This window comes from Artemia franciscana, chromosome 4, assembly GCF_032884065.1.
Source record: "Artemia franciscana chromosome 4, ASM3288406v1, whole genome shotgun sequence".
Taxonomy (NCBI): domain Eukaryota; kingdom Metazoa; phylum Arthropoda; class Branchiopoda; order Anostraca; family Artemiidae; genus Artemia; species Artemia franciscana.
This window is the reverse complement of record NC_088866.1, coordinates 20,690,502-20,713,442: the sequence shown is the minus strand read 5'-3', so window position 1 is coordinate 20,713,442 and position 22,941 is coordinate 20,690,502. Positions and strand designations below refer to the sequence as shown.

The 22,941-nt window shown below is 35.0% G+C and overlaps 2 protein-coding genes across 3 annotated transcripts in view; one reads left to right on the top strand and one right to left on the bottom strand.

The window, feature by feature from the left end:
* The window catches only part of LOC136026129 (uncharacterized), a 105,912-nt gene extending 92,801 nt beyond the window's left edge, over positions 1-13,111 (bottom strand). Inside the window, exon 1 of one of the 2 annotated variants that reach the window (XM_065702421.1) lies at positions 12,996-13,111. The gene's annotated coding sequence lies outside the window, so the exon portion shown is untranslated. Of the gene's footprint in view, positions 1-11,802; positions 11,872-12,995 lie in introns of those variants that run through there. The other variant, XM_065702425.1, reaches the window with a different exon arrangement.
* On the top strand, positions 12,975-21,843 carry LOC136026133 (protein no-on-transient A-like). The gene is made up of 3 exons (XM_065702430.1): positions 12,975-13,102; positions 18,547-18,696; positions 21,651-21,843. Exons 1-3 carry the CDS (start codon positions 13,048-13,050, stop codon positions 21,764-21,766), a joined length of 321 nt encoding a protein of 106 aa, XP_065558502.1. The 5' UTR covers positions 12,975-13,047; the 3' UTR covers positions 21,767-21,843.
* The last annotated feature ends 1,098 nt before the right edge of the window (positions 21,844-22,941 follow it).

Sequence of the window (22,941 nt, the reverse complement as noted above, 5' to 3'; positions counted from 1 at the left end):
TATAAATTTCTGATGTAAAATCAAAAGTCATATCTGACAACTCTAACTGTTTTCGATGGAGTATATCTTCGGACATTTTTGACTTATATTTTTCCCATAACTCTGTAGGAGCTGATGGAGAGCAAGTTGTTAAAATGACGTTTAAATGACGATCAATGCTTGAAAGATTTGAGAGGGAAGTCGAAACCCTTTGGCAGCACATTAATATTGCTTGCGGGAGATTTCAGGCAAACATTACCTATAATACCTAGATCAACTCCTGCAGACGAAATGAATGCTTGCCTGAAAAATTCTAATTTATGGGCACACGTAAAAATATTAAAATTAACTACAAATATGCGTGTCCGATTGCAAAACGATGACTCTGGTCAAACATTTTCAGATCAATTGCTGGCAATTGGAAACGGAAAGCTCCCAGTAGACTCAATTTCAGGACGTATACAACTACCTGCTGATTTCTGTAATTTAGTGACGTCCAAAAATGAATTGATTGAAAAAGTATTTCCGAATATTCTAAAAAATTATAAAAATAATAAATGGCTAAGTGAAAGAGCGATTCTCGCACCCAAAAATATAGACGTCCACGAAATCAACAATATTGTTTTGACCAAGATTCGAGACCAGGCAGTCCTTTACAAGTCAGTCGACACAGTTTTGGAACCAAATGAAGCGGTTAATTATCCATCTGAATTTTTAAATTCCATAGATCTTTCAGGGTTTCCACCACATGTGCTACAACTAAAAATAGGCGTACCAATAATACTTTTAAGAAATATAGACCCACCAAAGCTTTGCAATGGCACTCGACTTGCCGTAAAAAAAACAATGGAAAACCTAATAGAGGCCACAATCTTGACAGGGCCTTTTGAGGGTGAGGCTGTTCTTATTCCTCACATTCCCATGATTCCAACGGATCTGCCTTTTCAATTTAAAAGATTGCAATTCCCAATTCGATTAGCATTTGCAATCACCATTAACAAAGCTCAAGGTCAATCATTAGAAAAATGTGGTATAGATCTTAATACTGATTGTTTTTCCCATGGACAATTGTACGTTGCATGTTCGAGGGTCGGTAAACCTGACAATCTATTTATATGCAGCGACAATTGGACAGCGAAGAATGTTGTATATTCGCAAGTTTTACGCAGTTAATTTGTATTGCATCTATCTATCTATCTATCTATATAAAAACGAGTTGTGTGTATGCATGTTTGTTTGTTTGTAAAAAGAGCGTTTGCATATGACGTCATTATTAGTACATACGGCTTTGTATATGCACAGACAATGGGAAAGCCAAGAATGTTGTATATTCGCAATTTTTACGTAGTTTGAAACACATATATAAATCTATCTATATTCACAGGTGGGACAGAGGGACACAACTACAATGGCGCGTAACTAATATGGCGCGTAACGACTTACGCGCGCGGGGGGGCTTGGGGGGGCGCGAAGCGCCCCACCAACTAGGTGTTGGGGTCGCGCGAAGCGCCACCCCAACAGCTAGTATTTTATATATAGAGGTGGTTAGGTTAGGTTAAGTTAGGTATTTGATGCAATGCATCCCCCCCTCTAATATGCAAATATATAGCAAATATAAATAGCAAATAACGCTATATATAATATAACGCTAATATATAGCTATATATATATATATATATAAATATATAGCAAATAACTTAAGCTAACCTAAACTTTGTCTTTGAGTTTTGTCTTAGTGGCTATGAAACCGGATTTTCTCATAAAATGTACCTGCATCGTAGTTTGTTTCACGAAAGAACCTAACTTCCTTATTGTGTGTTTTCTGAATAATTCACAAGTACCCTATAATCTTATCCAATTTTGATTTTCTCATTTAGTCTTACTATAGTCTGGCCCGGACATTACTATCAGTAAAGTCAAACTAATCTTTGAAAAACCAAAAGACAGACAAGGCCATCTAGCATCTTTAAACGCAGCAAAATCAGCACACTACAATCTAGCATTTTGAGTCAATCAGAGTGAAGCCGCTTCCAAAATGGGCATGGTATTAGCAGCACTAATGGCAAATACTGCAACAAGAAATTGCCTACAATCTTAATCAATTCAAGTAGCAATGCGGTGATTTGAATGCGGAAAAACCAACAGCTTTTTAGGAGATCATGTAGAAAATTTGTACCAATTTGCACCAAAATTGTACCAATTTTTCCCCTCGGATTTTTTATGCAATTACTATTTGATTAGCACTTTAAATTTTCAAAAGGGATTGCTGTTTTTTCAGGTTCCTCAAATTTCGACTTGGGGAGAGGGTCGTATATAAATTGAAAAACAATATGCTTATCAAGGTTATTAAAATATCCCATCTGCAATATTTTGGGGATAGGCTAGTATCGAAAACGGGGTTGGGACTTTCAAGTAATGTTAGAGAAAGAAATAGTTGGCATGGGGACTTCAAATTCATGTTTGTAGTGGGGGGGGATTAAAAATTTTCTGTGCTCGATGCATGTAAATACTTTTGTGCTATAGCTTTATATGGACTTAGAATCTACTTACGGTTAAGCAGTGCTGTAAATCAGAAGAGTCCGTTTTTTCAGGTTACAAAAATAGTGCATCTGCTATGTCGCTGAGCACCATGCTGAGATTTTCAGGGATTTTTAGAAGAACAAGTAGATGTAAAATTTTGATTTAGAGAGATAGCAAAAAGAGAGAAGGGTTTGACATTACGTTTGTCTTCGGTAGGCATACGAATTTCAACCCTATAGACCGCTGAGGAACTAGAATCTATTTGCGGTAAAGTAGTGATATATCTTATAAGTCGCTATATTTATCCAAGCTATCAAAATATCATATCTATAGTATCTGATATCGGCGTGGGTGATTGTATTGAAGCTTCAAGAGAATATTGAGGTTAAGTAGTCCTCAAATTCTGATTTAGGTGGAGGGGCTAAAGGTAAATCTAAAGATACTGTGTGTACCCAGGTTAACAGAATAGGATGTTGACAGTATCTTGGAAACAGCTTTAGGCTGGGGAGGGAGGTTAAGTTGAAACTTTTAAAGTATTAAGGAAAGGGGATTGGGGGCTTCTAAAGTTCTACTTATGGGAACAGATGGAAGGACAAAATGTGCAGCTTCGTTAAGTCTAAATATAATTGTGCTAACCTCATGGACCTTGGAGTCTATTAATGATGAGTCAAAAGGGAAGATTGTTCTAAGGCTATCAAAATAACACAAGTATAATATCTCAAAAAGAGTAAGGGGGAATGATTTGAAAGGTTCAAAATAATTGGGAAAAGGCAAGGAGATTTTAAGTTTTTGGTCCACAGGGACGGATCATAAGCCTAAAAATTGTAAATTTTAATTTTTGGGCCTCCTAAATTTTTTGTGCGATAAATCTCTATAAAAATTGCTACACACTTTTCGCAAAATACAAATTTATACTTTCCGCAAAATACATTAGTATTCATAAACAACAAGTAGAATAATAGGAAAATTTTTTACATGACAGTGGAATGCGAACTTCAAATAAATATTTCGAACCTATGTCCAAGGGCTGTCTATTCTGATTCTACCGACATCCTATTCTGATAACCCTGGATACACACAGTATCTTTAGATTTACCTCTAGCCCCTCCACCTAAGTCAGTCCACCCTTGAGGACTAGTTAACCCCAGAACCTTCTTGAAGCTTCAATACAATCACCCACGCCCTTTATCAGGTTAAATAAAAAAAAAACAATTTTTTTAGCTGAAAGTAAGGAACGACATTAAAACTTAAAACGAACAGAAATTATTCCGTATATAAAATGGGTTGTCCCCTCCGCAATCCCTCGCTCTTTACGCTAAAGCTTTTAATTGTTTTAAAAAGTAGAATTGTGGCAAATAGTCAAACTTTAACGTAAAGAGCGAGGGATTGCGGAGGGGACAACCCATTTTATATACGGATAATTTCTGTTCGTTTTAAGTTTTAATGTCACTCCTTACTTTCAGCTAAAAAAATTAGTTTTTTTTTATTTAATTTCTGAACGTTTTTGAATTAATGCATGTTTGGTTTTGGCTCTTTGCACATAAATTATTAAAATGAAATTTGTATATTAATTCTTTTTTTGGCTAAATAGCTTTCTCTTAGTTTTAATCAGACGATTTTGAGAAATAAGGGGTGAAGAAGGAGGCCTAGTTGCCCTCCAAATTTTTTGGTTGCTTAAAAAGGCAACTAGAACTTTTAATTTTTAACGAACGTTTTTATTAGTAAAAAATATACGTAACTTACAAATTAGCAACTTACGTAACAAACTTTCATAATCTTATATTTTTATTATGTATAGCCTACAAGGGGGTTTGTATCTTCGTTAATACCTCGCTCTTTACACTAAATCTTAAGCTTTGTCCCAATTCTTTAAGAATGACCCCTGAATCAGAAAGGCCGTAGAATAAATAGTTGAAATTACTAATAATACTTTAGCATAAAGAGCGAGGTATTTATCTCCTCCTAAATACCTCGCTCTTTATGCTAAAGGATTTTTAGAACCCCTCATATGCGTAATAATCTCTGTTCGTTTTAAGTTTCAATGCTACTCCTTCCTTTCATTTGAAAAAATGTTTTCATGTTTATTTTTCATTGTTTTCTTATAATAATGCTAGAAAATCATGCGCCCATTTCCTTGAATTTTTCTTCCCCCATGACAGATTCCTCCAAGGAAAGATCCTCAAACATAGCCCCCTCCCCTCAGCCCCACCCCCCAAGCAAAATAAAATCCCCCTGAAAACGTCTGTACACTTCCCAATAACCATTACTATATGTAAACACTGGTCAAAGTTTGTAACTTGCAGCCCGTCCCCCAGGGATTGTGGGGGAGTAAATCATCCCCAAATACATAGTTATGGTGGTTTTCGACTATGTTGAACAAAATGGCTATCCCAAAATTTTGATCCGTTGACTTTGGGAAAAAACTCAGCGTGGGAGGGGGCCTAGATGCCCTCCAATTTTTTGGTCACTTAAAAAGGGCACTAGAACTTTTCATTTCCGTTAGAATGAGCCCTCTTGCGACATTCTAGGACCACTTGGTCGATACGATGACCCCTGGGAAAAAAAAAAAAAAAACAAATAAACACGCACCCGTGATTTGTCTTCTGGCAAAAAATACAAAATTCCACATTTTTGTAGATAGAAGCTTGAAACTTCGACAGTAGGGTTCTCTAATACGCTGAATCTGATGGTGTGATTTTCGTTAAGATTCAATGACTTTTAGGGGGTGTTTCCCCCTATTTTCATAAATAAGGCAAATTTTCTCAGGCTCGTAACTTTGGATGGGTAAGACTAAACTTGATGAAACTTATATATTTAAAATCAGCATTAAAGTGCGATTCTTTTGATGTAGCTATTGATATCAAAATTCAATTTCTTAGAGTTTTGGTTACTATTGAGCCGGGTCGCTCCTTACTACAGTTCGTTACCACGAACTGTTTGACGAACTGTTTGATACTATAGATATGCTATTTCGATAGCGTGAATAAATATAGCGACTTACAAGTTATAGCACTACTTTACCGCAAATAGATTCCAGGTTTGAAGTCCTTAGGGTTGAAGTCAAACCATTCTCTATAGTCCATAGGAACTTTCTCTAAAGTTTGCAATAAGGGTCCAGCGCCCCATAGTTCGAAAAGGATAGCACTGAATCTATGGATGACTTCAGGTCTCCATAAAAGCTATAGAGAAGGAACCTCTCTAAAGTCCATAGGAACTTATAGCACAAAAGTATTTACTTGTATCGAACACAGAAAAGGTTTACCTCCCCCCCCCCAACTACAACTATGAACTACCAATTTATTAATAAAAAAATTTACTAAACCTTAAGGAATAAGTATCAATATATGTGATCTAAACTGACTTTAACTGAACATAATTTGCACTTTATTAAAAACAGAATATATTTTAATATTTTCACTTTTTTGACTTTAATAAATACAAAGTTATTAAAACTTTAAGGAATGAATATCCGTATATGTATTTTAAACTGAAAATCCACGCTAATTCGCTGGGTTTTTTTTCAGTAAGGTGCAAATTATATTCTAGTCTTGAGAAGGCAAAGGGGTTGTCAGCCCTACTCATGTTAATTTTTGCTCGTTTTGAGTTTCATTCGGTTACTTATTGTAGTTTATGTTCGTTTTGGGTTTCATTTATTTATTGTTGATTATTTGTGGTAGTTTTATGCTTGGAATATTATTTGACTCTTTTATTGCTCCTTTTTGGTTTAACGGAGCTCTTTACTTTTCTTTGAAAAACATGTTACGTGGAAAATGCTTTTTAAATTAATTTCTGTTCTTTTTTTTTTATTGACAAATTATTTTTCATTGTAACAAAAGGAATGAAAATATATCTTTTCTTCTTTTTCTATAAGAATCCATAGTTTGGCTTGCTATTTATATGCTGGTGAAATTTTTTCAACGTTTTCTAATCTGGATAAAAATAGTATTTTTCAATTTAATCTTATACTTCCTCAAGTTAACCTGAAAAATGAAACTTAACATCATTCCCAAAACATTCTATTTATGGTCTTTGACAACCTTGATACATTTACACTCTTTTGATTTATCTAAATTGTAAGAGCAGAAGCAGCAACAATACTAGCACAGAAAGTTTCAACTTAATACCCAGTCGTTCTAGAGATATTTCTGATATGTCTTATTAATAACCATAAATAAAGTGCCTTTTGATTGAGTTTTAAAGCAACATTTACTTTTACAGCATAATGCGTCAATTGCGTAATTGTAGGGGATTGGCATACTTAATATCCCGTCGACAGATAGTTGCTGGCCGTTATACTATGCTCAACAAAATGGCTGTCTCAAAAGTTTGACTGTATGTCTTTGGAAAACGAATGGGATTGGGAGAAGGGCTGCATGTCCTCCAATCTCTTCTGACTCTTAAAAGGGGCACTAGAGCTTTTAATTTTGAATAGAATTAAATCCTTCAGAAGTTTCAATGATATATCTAGCCGGTATAGAGCAGCGCTACCTATCATAGTGCTTATATGCCCTTTTGAAATCCTACAGACGTTTTTTTGTTTTAATTGAAGTTCCCTCTAAACGTTCCCTTAAAGTTTCATCTTAATACTTTTAGCATCATGAGCTACAGTAACTGTAGTGGTAACATTAATAGAATACACATAGTGTTTTCTGGTTCGTTCAAAATCTGCCAACACTTCTCTTAAAGGCCTAACTTAATAACGTAAGCCGTTCTTAGCTAATCCTGTCAAGCGAGTTATGCGTCAAACCAAAAATTTCAATCATCTCTTAGTTCTTTGGCTATTTACCTTAGTTCTGCCCTAGGATGGATGGAGGGATGATTGACTATCTATCAACAAGTACAAATGCCACGATTTTTATACAATCCTGAAAAAGGCTTATGCCAGCTTTGCCTCTCACTCAGTCTATCTGTCTTGGCTTTGTCTCTAATTGGACGATGGCTGGATGGCAACTTGATTTCAATTTGAAAATCAGCAGACTCGGTGGATTTTTGAATTAAAATCAAGTTGTAATCAAGCAATTAGCCACGTTAGGTTGGAGACCTATCTGTCTTGACAAAGCCAAAACAGATTGTCTGAGTGAGAGGCAAAGGCTGGTAATGGACTGGGCCTGTTGATTTTTGAATTAAAATCAAGTTGCCATCAAGCCATCGTCCAATTGGAGACAAAGCCAAGACAGATAGTCTGAGTGAGAGGCAAAGCTGTCATAAGCCTTTTTCATGATTGTATGCAAATGATGTCATTTCCACTTGTTGACAGATAGTCTATTATCCATCCATTCATCCATCCTAAGGCAGAACTAAGGTAGATAGCCATAAAACTAAGCGATGATTGAGATTTGTATCTTAAGTTTATTATGGTTTACTATTGATCTTAAGTTTAATATGGCCTTTAATTTTTTGTTTGAAAAACTTCTTTTTTGAATTTTTTTTTATTTAATTGATATTTCTGATCATTTTCCCGCTATTTCCTAATAAAAGAGTGCTGATCAAGCGCAGCGTATACCATCACCATCTAATCTACCATTTTTCCATTATGGTGATACTGAGCTAAGTGTATTTAATTCTCGTCGGACTGATCAACCATGGAATAGTTTGGTTTCAGAATCGGATTTTTAACGCTCTTTTGATTTCTTTTATGATTTAGTGGAAGAAGGAATCCTGAAAGTTTGCAATAAGGGTCCAGTGCCCCATACTTCAAAAAGGATAGGACTACTGAATCCATGGATGACTTCAGGTCTCCATAAAAGCTGGAAAACGAAAAACTATTCGTGGAAGCTTTACAAGGCTTTATCATCTGTAGCTCATCACGAGCGATTCAAGGCCTATAGGAGTATTTAATTTTCTGTATCGGAAGACTAAGTCTCAGTATTATCATAGAAAATTTTCTGAATGTGGAAAGGATGTAAGGCAGATATGCTATTTAATTAATTTGATTCTTAGACCTACCTCCCCTCTGCCTTCAGTTCTATCAATGCTGATAATCGACGGTAAAACCGTTCAAGGTGAAGAAGATGTTCAGCTAAAGCTTACCTCTTATTTTGCTAATATAAGGAAGGCAACTGCTTCCTCTGCAAGCTCTGCAACTTCTCGTTGCAATTTCAGAACCTATCTTGGACCCTCATGTTTAAAGTCAATGGTATTGAACTCTGTTTCTTAATTGAGGTAGCTCATATCGTGAATACCCTTAAAGGATCCTCATTTTCAGGACCAGACAAAATTCCTACAAGGGTTATCCGTGCAAAATCTGCCGGCTATTCTGTCACCATCTGTCTTTCGAGAAAGGGATATTCCCCGAATCTCCCAAGCGAGCTAAGGTTATCGTGAAGTATAAAGGTGGTTCTCGGAGTGATCCTACTAATTATAGGCCAATTTCTCTCCTATCTGTTTTCAGCAAAATTTTTGAGAAGGCTATGCTTCTCAAAAATTTTGACAAAAAAAATTGCTATCCAGGCTTCTTAGTTTTCTGGACACAAAAGAATTTTTCATGATTTCTAATTTGGACTCCGAGCAAATCACTCTGTAGAGCATGCTTGCGCAGCTTTCTTGAATTTCATTCATTCGGCAATAGATTTTGGTCATATTCCGGCAGCTGCATTTTTAGATGTTCGCAAAGCTTCTGATTCCTTGACTCACCGGATTCTTCTTTGGAAACTATCGCACATTCTTATAATATCAAATACTTTTTCTTGGTTTGATTCATATCTTTCTAGTAGGCTTATTTTAATTGATCCGCTTTTCCGGAGCCCTTCCACAGTATATTATGGCGTCCCTCAGGGATATATTCTTGGCCACATTTTATTTCTGATTTATGTTAATGATCTGATTTCTGCGGTAAAAAACACCAGGAATCTGGCAGGCTGCAAGCTGTGTCATCCTGATGCTCGATCGTGTTCCAATATTACTTCTAATGAAGATTTTCTAGCTGCTTTTGCTGATGACAACACTCTTGGGACCCTTGGAAAGACGGAATGTGATATCAAGTCCAACCTTGTGGCATTATTCGAGAGAGTTATTTCATAGTATAATGCGAATAACTTGGCCTTGAATGTTAGTAAGTCACATTTTCATATTTTTTCTCGAATCGGTATAGCTTTCCCTCAGCTTACACACCTTCAGTTGTCACAAGGCTCCTTGGATAGACCAGAGAATCGAGTGGTCCGGTTTCTTGGTATCCTGCCTGATGAGAACCTTTCATTTAGAAACCATATAGCCATTATTAGGGTTAAGATCACATGGAGTTTGGGTATCATTCGAAAACTTAGACACACATTTCCTGGATCTATTCTGAAGCTTCTTTTTTTCTGCCTTATCCAGTCACATGTTTCTTATGTCCCCATTGCATAGATGTCTACTTTTCCATCTACACTACGGTCACTTTTTGTCATGCAAAATAAAGCCCGGCGTCTAGTTATGGACACCAACCATTCCTCACCAACACCGCTCTTAAGTCTACAGTCTATTTACATTATTTCTTCTGCTTCTTTTGTCTTTCATCAGCTTCACGGCAATCTTCCATAATCTATTCAAAAAAACTCCTGTTTTTATTTCTGATGCAGCTCCATATAGCCTCCGTTCTTCATTTAATATCTGTATTCCACCTACCACTACAATTCGATCAGATTTCAATCCCCTCATTGCTTGTCAACAGGTCTGGAATTCACCACCTTCTTCAGTACAGAGATGTCACTCATTTGGGACTTTTAGAAGGATTCTTAAGGATCATTTAGTAAAGAATCAAACAGAATAGCATTTTGTTTTTGTTTGTTTGTTTTTTTTTCTTTTTCCTCTCCTCTGAGGAGTTGATGTCCCCTGATTGTTTGTTCATGGTGGGTGGTTGTCCTCTTTGCGCTTTGACACCCAGGCCTCAGGTATGTTTTCTTTTTCATCTAATATGTTATTTGGCTATTGTTCTCTTTTTTTGGTTGCTTATATTTTATTTTTTTGTACCCGTCTTGTATTCCTGGCCATGGAGCCTTTTGAGGGGGAATAAGAGTATTATATTTTTATTTCGTATTTATTGTATTTCCAGTATTGTAGTATTGTATTTCCATTTTGCACCAAAAGGCGTAACCAAGTCTAATAACACCCATGGGTCATATCAGTTTTAACCCCCCCCCCCTCCCTTTAGGTCAGTGTTGGTAAATAATAATGCTATAGAAACTCTTCAAAAATTATATGAACTAATACACGGTCACACAATTATTCGGTTTAGGTCGATCTCTCATATTTTTAACGAAAAAAAAATACGATTTTTGTCTGTTCTGTGAAAGTCATAAAAGCCAAGACTCATATGCACTGCTCATATGTAAAAAAATCTATAAAATCAATGGATAGATCAAAGAGTATGGATAACTTACAAGAGTGGAAACTAGCACTAATGTCAAAAAATAACTATCGACGCCATCTGACATGTGATGACACTTGGTATTTTTCAAGCTTTGTAATCATTTTTCCATTTGGAGCTTAAAAACCGTGGCGTTGACAGCTCTTTTTCGACACTATATGTTACCCACACCCTTTGGGATAGATCATAAATACTCTCCGACTTGCGAAAACTCCAAATTATATTCTGGTGAAATTCAATTCTTTGACGATCTTGCTTTGATTAATATCGAAAAAAACTGGCTAATGTTTTACAGAAAAGTAAAGACATATTGAAAGATAAAAGAGTCAGAATTAAAGCTACTGAAATTAAAAAGAACATAAATCACTTTTGACTCTTAAAAAAAATACAGTTTCAATCATCGACCGTATGAGCCCCTTCCAAACTTAATACGACCACTCCTTCCACAAAAGCTTCATAACAATGTTATACATGGGCAAATTTAACAATTGGCAACTTGAAAAAGTTACAACCCTTGCCCCATGGGTTATGGAAGATTTTTTCAGCCCCTAAAATATGGTTATTTGAATTTTATATTATTTTTAAAAAAATGGCTAGTTCAAAATTTTAATCGGATACATTTTGGGAAAATGTGTGGCAGGTGTAGGGGCTGCTTGCCCTCTGATCAGTTCTTAAATTTTTGAGATTTAGATTAAAAAAGTTAAAACAGGATTCAAAATTAATTTATCTTCCATTTTACACTGACCAAATAATTTCTAAAATTAAAATGCATCACTCCTTACTCCACCTTCCCTCTCCCTCGATTCCCTCTCTCCTTGCATTCAATTCAAGTCCACAGAATATCAAATATGTGTAATCAATAGATGTTGACACCTTGATAAACCGTCACACAAGTTTTAATTAAAACTGGTATTTTGCCAAACATTGCGAGATCTAGCAAGTGGGATTAAAATTCATACCTCAGACTCTCAGGTAGGCGAAAATGAAAAATAATCCGGTTAGTTTAGATGTTGACATCATGAAAGCTAGTTCAGTACTGAATACAGTTTTATTTACTAGTTTGAATGACCGTATGTTCAACAGAGAGTTGTACAATAAATTTAGTTCAATCTCACTTACTAGGATCAAAATGGAAGTGAGGTTAGGATGACTAAGTTTAGAAAGTTAGAATGATAGTATACTAAAAACTTGCTTTCTAGCAATTGAGGTGTTGCCAAACAATAATTAGAGCATTCTATCCTCAAATGAATGGAAAAGGGCCATTAGAAAAATTTAAAGGAAGTAGGGCCTGAGTGGGTAAAGAGGGGAAGATAATCAGAAGCTTATGCAGATCCGGTGGTCTTAGGCTTTTTGGTGCCACGATGAATTTTCAACATTCTGGGGTTTCTTGAGCAAAATCTTGGGGGGGGGGAGGGCTTAATGTTAAAGGGAACTAGTAAGCAATATCTTGAGGGAAGGGGCAATGTGACAAGGGTGACAATAATTGACATATAACAGATACGTTTTTTTTAAATAATGAAAAACAGGAAGAAAACTTGGAGGTCCCTGGCCCCCCGGATCTATCAGTCTCAACAGTACCACTCATAGTATCATGAAAACTCTGTATTTGTTGCTTTAAACTTTGGTCAAGTTATAAGTTGCCTTCCTCTAAGTATGGTCTTGCTTGTTTTCATCTGTCTCTGCAAATCTGAAGTAAATATTCTGTAAAAGGAGGTGTTATTCACTTTCCAAAATCATTTATAGCATTTGGTGCGTGCCACGCGTCATAGAAATCTTGACGTGGCACTTGACGTAATTCCGCCATGTTTGGCACAAAGTGCTCCATACAAGGCTAAAAAAAAATCGCACTACGAGATTTACATAGATGCACATGATATACAGAAATGCGCACAAGTGGAGATGTTTTTCTGCCGCAATGTTTTTTTTTAGCGTTTATTATAGTTTAAAAGTGGAGAAATCCCGAGATCGAGTTCATTGAACATGTCTATTAAGCATATATATTTACCGCTTTAGTGTTTTAAAAAAGTACCTTTTTTCAGCTTTTGCCACGATTTATAGGTGGAAAAACCCAAAAGACAGAGTTCACTGAAACAACCTAAACCTTAAGGCTCCAAAAATTTTGATTTTAGATGAAACTGCGTATAGAAATTACCTTTTAAGTACGGTCGGCTCATAATCGATAGTCAGTTAGTTGCAGGAAGCCAATGATGAAGCTATTAATAATATCAACTTTTGTCTTTGCTGGACTGATCCTACAAGGTAAAATATACATACTTTATCTCATGATAAAACCAAAAACAGGTACTTCACAGAAAAAAGAAGAAAAAACACATTATAAAATAAACTAATAAACAACTTAAATCCCACGTTTAAAAGAAACTACCCAAGAACTAGGTTTAAAATCGAGCCCATTTGTACGAGTTAAAAATCTATTCAAAATGTTCCAAACTCTCTTATTTCTAATTATCACCGCTAAATCGTACGAGCTAAGAATCTATTCAAAATGTTCCGAACTCTCTTATTTCTAATTATCACCGCTAAATCAAATGGCACAGAATGCCTCACCATTCTACTATTTCAATCTTTCATTATAGTGGGTTCTCTACAACCCAGAGGAAAATCAAATGGAACAAGATGACACGTTTCAATTAGACAACGCAAGCACATAGGAGAATCAGCTTTCCCAGTCTTGACAAAAAACAAAGCAATCTCAAATGCCTTGTAATAAATTGAGTTGGTCTGTTATTTGGGTGGATTTTTGAAGTAGAGATAATAAGAAATACTAAAAAAGTTTTTTTTAACTGCAAATAAGGAGCGACATTAAAACTTAACACGAACAGAAATTATTCCGTATATGAAAGGGTTGTCCCCTCCTCAACGTCCCGCTCTTTAAGCTAAAGTTCGACTTTGTGGGAGTTTACTTTTTAAAACAATAAAAAACTTTAGGATAAAGAGCGAGGCGTTGAGAAGGGGAAAACCCCTTTCATATACGGAGAAATTTCTGTTCGTTTTAAGTTTTAATGTCGCTCCTTACTTGCAGTTAAAACAAACTTTTTTTTTTAATTTCTGATTTTTTTTTTAAATTAATGCAGGTTTTGATTTTGGCTCACCGCACAAGAATAATTAAAACGAAATTTGCATATTATTTTTTTTGCTAAATGGCTTTCTCATAGTTTTGATCGGACGATTTTGATTAAAAAAGGGGTGGGGGAGGAGACCTAGTTGCCCTCCAATTTTCGGTTATTTAAAAATGCAACTAGATTCTTTTATTTTTTTACGAACGGTTTTGTTAGTAATAAACAAACGTACCATGCGAATTAACTTACGCAACGAACATTTATATTTGTGTATTCTTATAACGCGTATGAGGGGGTTCGCCCCCTCGTCAATACCTTGCTTTTTACATTAAAGCTTGAATTTTGCCCCAAATCTATAAGAATGACCCCTGGATCATAAAGACCGTAGAAAAATAGTTGGAATTACTAACAATACTATAGCGTAAAGAGCAAGGTATTGTGGAGGAGACGAACTCCCTTATATACGTAATATTTTATGTTCGTTTTAAGTTTTATTGCTGCTCATTACTTCCAATTGAAAAAAAAATATTTATTTTCTCATTGTTTTTTTCAAATAATACTAAAAAATCCTGCGCCCCCTTCTTGGAAATTCTCTTCCCTCATGATAAATTCCTCCATGGAAAGATCCTCCCATGTAACCCCCTACCTCTGACCCACCCTCATCCCAGCGCGAAAGAGTCCCCCTGAAAACGTCTGTACACTTCCTAATAACCATTACTATATGTAAACATTGGTCAAAGTTTGTAACTTGCAACCCCTCCCCCGGGGACTGTGGGATATTAAGTCGTTCCCAAAGACATAGTTATTATGTTTTCAACTAATTTGAACAGAATGACTATCTCAAGATTTTGATCCGGTGACTTTGGGGGAAAATGTGCGTGGGAGGGGGCCTAGATGCCCTCCAATTTTTTGGTCACTTAAAAAGGGCACTAGAACTTTTAATTTCCGTTAGAATGAGCCCTCTCGCGACATTGTAGGACCACTGAGTCGTTACGATCACCCTTGTGAAGAAAACAAAAACAAAAAAAAAAACACAAAACAAATAAACACGCAGCCGTGATCTGTCTTCAGGCAAAAAAAAAAATTCCACGTTTTTGTATATAGGAGCTTGAAACCTCTAAATCAGGGTTCTCTGATCTGCTAAATTTGATTTTTGTTAAGATTCAATGACTTTTAGGGTGTTTCCCCGTATTTTTCAAAATGAGGCAAATTTTCTCAGGCTCGTAACTTTTGATGGGTAAGACTAAACTTGATGAAACTTATATATATTCAAAATCAGCATTAAAATGCGATTCTTTTGATTTAACTATTTGTATCAAAATTGCGTTTTTAGAGTTTCGGTTAATATTGAGCCGGCTCGCCTCTTATTTTCAAGTTTAACCCAGCCAGGTACTTACAGCATGTTTAAACACATAATACCATAAGAACTGAGTTAAAGATTTACGGACTCTTTGAAAAGGTCAAAGCGTACTAAATGTATGAGAAGAAAGACTTAAAAACTTTGCAATAATTTGGTCAGTATAATCAAACGGTTCGTGTTAAGGAACTATAAATAAGGGGCGACCTGGCTCAATAGTAACAGAAACTCTAAAATCAGAATTTTGACACCAATAGATACATCAATAGAATTGGATTCTTATGCTGATTTCAAATATATAGGTTTTATAAAGGTTAGTCCTACTTTCCAAAAGTTACGAGCCTGAGAAAATTTGCCTTATTTTCGGGAAAATAGAGAAACATGGAGGGCACCTAGGCCCTCTCCCACGCTCATTTTGTCGCCAAAGCCACCTGATCAAAATTTCGAGAAAGCCATTTTGTCCAGCATACTTGAAAATCCTAATAACTATGTCTTTGAGGATGACTTAATCCCCCACAGTCCCTGGGGAAAGGTCTTAAGGTTATGAGCTTTGCCCATTGTTTACATACAGTATTGGTTACTGGGAAGTAAACAGACGTTTTCAGGATAGATCTTTTCTGATGGGGGGGGGGGTCAGGGGGAGGGAGATACGTGAGAGGATGTTTCTATTGAGAAGGTTTTTATGGGGGAAGGGAATTTTCTATGAAGATTTCCAAGCATTATTTAAAAACGATCTGAAATTAAATTGAAAAAGTTTTCAACTGAAAGTAAGGAGCAACATTAAAACTTAAAACAAACAGAAATTATACGTATATGAGGGGGTTTTCCCCCTAGTCAATACCTCATTCTTTACGCTAAAGTTGTTTTTAGTACTATCAAAAGAGCTATTTTTCTAATTAAATGACCTTTGTGATTCAGGGGTCATTCTTAAAGAATTGGAACGAAAGTCCAACTTTAGAGTAAAGAGCGAGGTATTGAATATGGGGGGAGGGTGAACCTCCTCATATGCGTAATAATTTCTGTCCGGTTTCAGTTTTAATGTTTCTCCTTACCTTCATTTGAAAATAAACTCTTTTTCTTTTATTTAATGACTATGATGTGCCGAGTAGTCACATCCAATCAAATTAGGTCTTGATGCCCTAGGCCAACTGTGAGGTCGACCGTGTTTTGCATATTATAACATACTTAATTCTAATGCTCTGAAGTCCTTATGTTTTTTTTTTGTCTTATCTGTAATTTTTGATATATTTCTATGATATATTCCGATAATCATGGGCTTTTATACCTTGGCAAGCATTCCAAATTGTTTGTGCGTATTTGGAAAAGGAGGGAGGCGGACGATGGAGCTCCAACCATAAATAATATTTTTTAGACACCTTAAAAGCATACTGCCACTATCAAGCAAGAATCTGCTTATTTCTGATATATGAGCTATGTATTTCAGAAGCATTTTTAAGGCTTGACACCAAAAATTGATTTTTGGGACCTTTTCAAAAGACAAGGCTTTTTTGAAAATAGAAGGCTTTTTTGAATTTTGATTTAAAGAAGAAAGCTAGATTTGGCACCCTTGGAAAAAGGGTGTGAATGTGCTAGAGTCCACGTCTCAAATGGAAAATATGTGGGCATATATGTTAGGGGAAGGCATTTTCAGTAGTGTTGTTAGAGGGCCTTGTTAGTGGGCATATTTAAACTTCTCTGGCCTAAGTTCGAGTTTGGTCCTTTGTACCCCAGGTTGGATATACAACAAAACTATAATGCTAAGATAAAAGCAACAAATGAAACGCTTTTTTGTGATTGGAGTCACAAATAAAAACCAAATTTTTTTTCTACTTTTTGAAGAACTAAAATTTCATGGACCTTAAAAAGGGGGGGCATGAGGCAAGTAACACAGAAAGTCGTCCTAACCACCCTGTAATTTTTTCTATTCTTCAAAATTTTGTATTCATTCAGGTTATCGATAAAAAATCAAATTTTAATTTTTGATACATTTGGACATAAAAGTGTTTTTGTTAAAATTTCTTAGATAAAGCTCCATGCTTTATTTTTAGTTATAAGAAATTAAAGTTTTTCTGCATAGCCAAAAACAAAACACCTATTTTCGACATATTCGGAGATCAGTGTTTTAAATTTCTTAATGTTCTTGTTTACTCTTTTTAGTTTTTGGTCTATCATTAACTTGTTTCAGCATATTAGGAGATAAACATATTTTTGAAATATTTTTGTTTTACTCTTTTCAGTATTTGGTGAATCATTTCGAGGAAAAAAAGATCACCACATCGATGGTCTAGCAATCGATACTATAGAAAAATTTGAACTGGTAATACTTCATATCGATACCATACCTAATTTGTGGAAATTTTTCTTGAAAATTGTTCGCATTATTTAGCCAAAAATGTTCAGAAAAGTTACTTGGAAAACTTGATCAAAGCTCAGTTTAAACTAAACAAAACTAAATACACTTTGGTGTGTTGCTATTGAGCCAATTATTCGCTTTGGCTTCGCTTCAGATAAAGAAAAGAAAATAAATAAATGACTATAAGAGGATATTTGGACGTAATTCATCTTTATTTTTGGCAAGACTCTGCCACACTCAGAAATTATTGCATAGGTATAACCCAGGAATTGAACGTATTCATAAATAGACCAATATCAGTTGTATCTTGGCATAAATTCGGTCACTAATTACCTAAAGTGAGTGAGGGAATTTCCCTCCCTTAAAAAAACAAAATATAAATGGAAAATACTTGTATTTTATTTATTCAATAGACCCTTGTCAGTGGTAATTAAGTAAAAAACCTCCCCACAGAAAAATATTGGTATCAACTAATGAAACAGATTTCACTATGATAGAAATCAGCCTTAGTTTCAAAAAATATTACGAATGAAAATTTTTGGCGGGATAATATCTGCATTTTAGCTCGGGGTATCATTAAAATGATTTTCTTTCGAGGGAGGGGATAAGGAAGAAGAAGAGGTTCACTTCAAGTAGCATATGTCTAATGGTCTAAAATATGGTTTTTTTTACCGCCCATTTACTACTCATTTACGAGTTGATGACATATTTTTGTGTGGGGTTCCAAAAGCGGTGACCTTCTCCCTGGCCCTGGCGGTGACAAGGCCTTGACTCTTGGCTCACCTAAGGTGATTTTAATCTTCTAAAAACAATAGAAAATTTTGCATAGTCACTTAATACGTAGTTGTTCTGTGCAATTCGAGTGTTTTATATAGCATTAAACCCTGCAACTTATTAACACCTATCTAAATTCTAGCGTCATCGGTTTCCGCTAATGACGCAGTCAATTTTGGAGAAATAACTAATTTGGAAGAAACTCAGAAGCGTGGAGAAACACAACCATTAGAAGCCAGTGCCAATGAAGAAGAGGAAGGCGAAAATAAGATATTATTAAAAGCCCTATTACGTAAGAAAACTCTATAAATATAATTTATATTCGTAGAAATTATGCAAGTAAATCAGAAGTACTGTCTGTACACATGTTTTCCCGAATAGCCTAACTCTTTTTAATATTGTGGACGCTAGAACAGGAGACATATTGAGAGGAAAAATTCTTTACGAATATTTTTTTTTCTCAGCATTAGTTTACGGTCCAGCCCCTTAACTTTGTCTGCAAAGACAGAGATTTGAGTCCTGGTATCGCTCGTTATTTGGTTTGAAGAGGGGTCAGTTGCTGACTCTGTAAGCTCAGCCAGAGTCGATCCAGCTCTAAATGGATGCCTGGACAAATCTGTGGAAAGTAAATAGGAAGGGTGAGTGAAAGCACAGGATGGCATGCCATCAGCTTCCCATTGCACTTCCTGGTTAAAGGGTCATTAGACAGGGATCAGGACTGATCTTTACCCTTAAAGTATCAAGGTGTGTCAAAATGCAATCTATTTGCCTGAAATCGATAAGTGGGAAACCTGCACACCTCTGTAAATCTTAAAACCATGCAACAGCTATACATTAAATTTTTGGTTAAAACATGTTTTGGTAGTAACAAGCATCAAATTTAGAAAAATCATAAACATGGGTAGATACCCGCAAAAATTAAGCGAAAAAGATTTTGCGCCAAAGAGCTTAAGAGAGTCTAATTTTCTTTGAAGGTATAGTTGTCTTTTGGAATCAGCTGACTGCTTTTTTTTAATATTTGTAATTCTAAGAATAAATTTTGAAATTTAATTTGAAAAAGGCGTTGGCTTATTTGTTCCTTTAGTTCAATGAGCCAAGACCGACGAGAGTATGATGTACCCTGACCTACGGAAATTTAGCGAATGCTCTAAAACATCATAATTTCGGAACTGCCCAAAGGATATATCTTAGAAAATCTTTGCGAATGAATAGATCTAAATAGACTTTAGAATGGAAGGTAATACTTTTTTTTATGTCTTCGGCACTTTAAATTAACTCGATTTGTAGATTGGTTCAATCCGTTTTGCTCTATATTATTTCGTTCTCAAGATGTTTAGAGCTCAAGTGTTTTCTAAGGTTCGTCAGATTCTCTTTTGTCACCCGTAAAAATAATTGGGAAACAAAGCTTCTGACATTAAAGGTACGTTTTTCAATTTTGAAGGCCTATTCAAAAGTTTCAAATCATATCAAAAAAAAAACAAAGAAAAAACAAAAACAAAACTGTCCTTTAGAGACCAAGGAAATCCCAATAACGGCTCTCTTTCATTTTTCCACTCTCCTCTAAAGTTATTTTACCTAACACACTACAATTAATTCGCCGTAGCCGCCATTCTAAACTTTTACGATCATTTGGATTATTTTATCTTAAGTGCTAGAGCATTTGTTTCTAAGTATTGCGGTAAAAAGGTCGCATTACTGAAGTAGGCTTAGGAGGATGGTAGCTCACTTAGATTCAAAATTATTCATTTTTGTTTTCAGTTTTAATCCCTCTAGAAACTTTAATTCGCAAAATGGCTATATTTTTCATTTAACTCTTATTTGCTTTTTGTATCATGTTCAGAGTATTTTAGAAAGTTTACCACGAAAAATGTAATTATTGTATATTTCCATTTTCTAATTGATATGCCAATTCCTCAGGACCCGAGCAGTAATTTTTCAGTCATGTGTCGTTTGCTTATGTGTCGATTTACATTTATTGTAATATGTAATAGTGTTCTACAAAAATGTCCTATAAAAAGACATTTTTATATTTCAGCTTTTGAATATATCCGTTTAATTTTTATTCTTTTTTATCTTACGTTTCTCAACGCTGAGAACGCCTTTGATGCTTACGTTGTTTTTCCGTATAATATGATATGATATTTATTGACTCCAAAATCCTTTACGGGCCATGGCTAATACGTAAAATATAGCATAATAGAAATTGGAAAAAAATAAGAAAAATCTAAATATTTTTTCAAAAAGATTACTTTGACACTCTTAGCCCTGACCAACTAGTTTCCCAGTTTTAGAGCCAAGTTTGCGGTATAATTATAAATTTTAGAGTTTATTTCATGACAAGTAACATCAGCTTGAATTCGTTAATTTCGGTGTGTGATCATTTTACCTTCTACCTTAAGGTAATTATTTTAAAATCAGAACACAATATTTAACCGAAAATTGTTTGTGTCCAAAACCAATGAGCTATTGTTCTTTGTCTCACAATCTATTTTAAAAAATTGGCTTTTCACCAAACATGTAGATTAACAAAGAGCTATGTAAGCCACACGTAAGATCGATCTTTAGTTGTTTTGTTTAATGTCATCTGCAGAGGATCTATATATATATATATATATATATATATATATATATATATATATATATATATATATATATATATATATATATATATATATATATATATATATATATATATATATATATATATATATTTGTATGTACATATAAATGAAAAATGTATAAATATGTATATATATATACATAGTCCATATATTTTCGTAAGTATCTTAATTGCAAGCTACTTTACGCAAAAAACAACAAAGAGAGATAAAAATCTACAAAAAAAAAACTCAAACGAGACGACGGCCAGTAGAGAGGACAGACCACCACCACCAATAATAATAAATACAATTGTCGCTACTTATCCACGTCGGGAAAAGAAGCTATTCGAGTTACTTCAATGAGAAACATCAATGAGCAACTGAGGAAAAACTTTAAATGAAAGAGCAACTTTCCTTCGTCAAACTTTACGCAAGTGCGTAAAATGACCCGTGACGTCTCAGCTGACCAATCCAATAGTAAGAAAAAAGTTGTGTTCACATAAACCTTATGTACACTAGTATCATAAAGCTTACCTTGCCAATTTAGCGGACTTAGCTTCGGTTAGATATTCCTCTGTAATTTTCTTCGAGTTTATTCTGCCTTAAATAATCTATGTGTTATTTCATATTATATTTTCTTTTTCAGTGAAGAAAGTGCTGCTTAAAAAAGGCTTTGGAGGAGGATATGGTGGAGGATTTGGAGGAGGTTATGGTGGAGGCTACGGTTATCGTGGCTATGGTCGACCCTATTACGGAAGATAAAGCGGATATTATTGCTTACATTTGTTTAAACATGATTTTTGCTATTTATACTATTAAGAAAAGGTTGTAAATGTAAACATTTGTTTGGTAGTATAGAATTTGGCACATTATAAAAGGACAGCATAAAAAATAAACTCCACTATGTGCTATTATTGCACTTAAAATCTCTATGAGTAATGTCTCCACAAACATAGATGTATGGTTAGTTTTACCATCTGTGAGCAAGAGTCCAACTATATCCACGTGTAAAATTAGTAAAACCACTAAAGAATCATGTTATTATACTACTACAATTACCGTACGATGATTACCGTACAGCGTTTTTCACTCTGAGAAGCTAAACAAAGTTTGCCTTCTTTGCTTATAAGCCGCTGGTTGTTTCCCTAATACCCCGAGTTCGCTAAACAATAAATTGAGTTTGGAGCTCAGTTGAGCCTAGTCATTAACCGTTTTATTATTAACTTTATCTAGTTCGAAATAGAAAATCTACTTTGTATTCCTAAAAGTGCTATAAGGTATTTTTACCTTCAATTAATCTTTGAGGTTTTGAGCTAAAATTTGAAAAACGGACGCTCTGTAGTCACTAAACAGTAAAGAACGGAAAAGGCCAAACGATGAATAGGAATGTAGCGAATATTCAAATTCCAATATACATCAAGAATGGTTTATTCATCAACTTCAAATAACAATAAAAGACACTAGTCAGTGCAGACTAGCCTAAGCACTCAACGACTCAAAACAAAACAAAAACCATTAAGATTCGCCATAGCCTAAACAAAAAGGATTTTTTTGGTTCCATTTAATTTCAGTTCCAATTCTGGACGCACCTAATCAGCAAATCACAGATGTTCCACCATCAATCTCTGTCAAGCTAATCAATATCAAAATTTTGGGTGACTCAAACCGAGAGTAAATTCCCACTAATCTCCGAATACGGTCACTCACCGCTACCTTAGCATCAATGCACTCCTGCTGAACCAAAACATCGTCACTAGCATCAATCCTTAAGATGATTAAATAAAAAAACCTAGTTTTTATAATGAAAGTAAGGAGAAACATGAAAAATTAAAACGAACAGAAATTACTCCCTATATGAAAGGGGCTTTTCCTCCTCAATGCCTCGCTCTTTACACTAAACTTTGACACTTTCTCTTAACTCTATTTTTAAAACACTA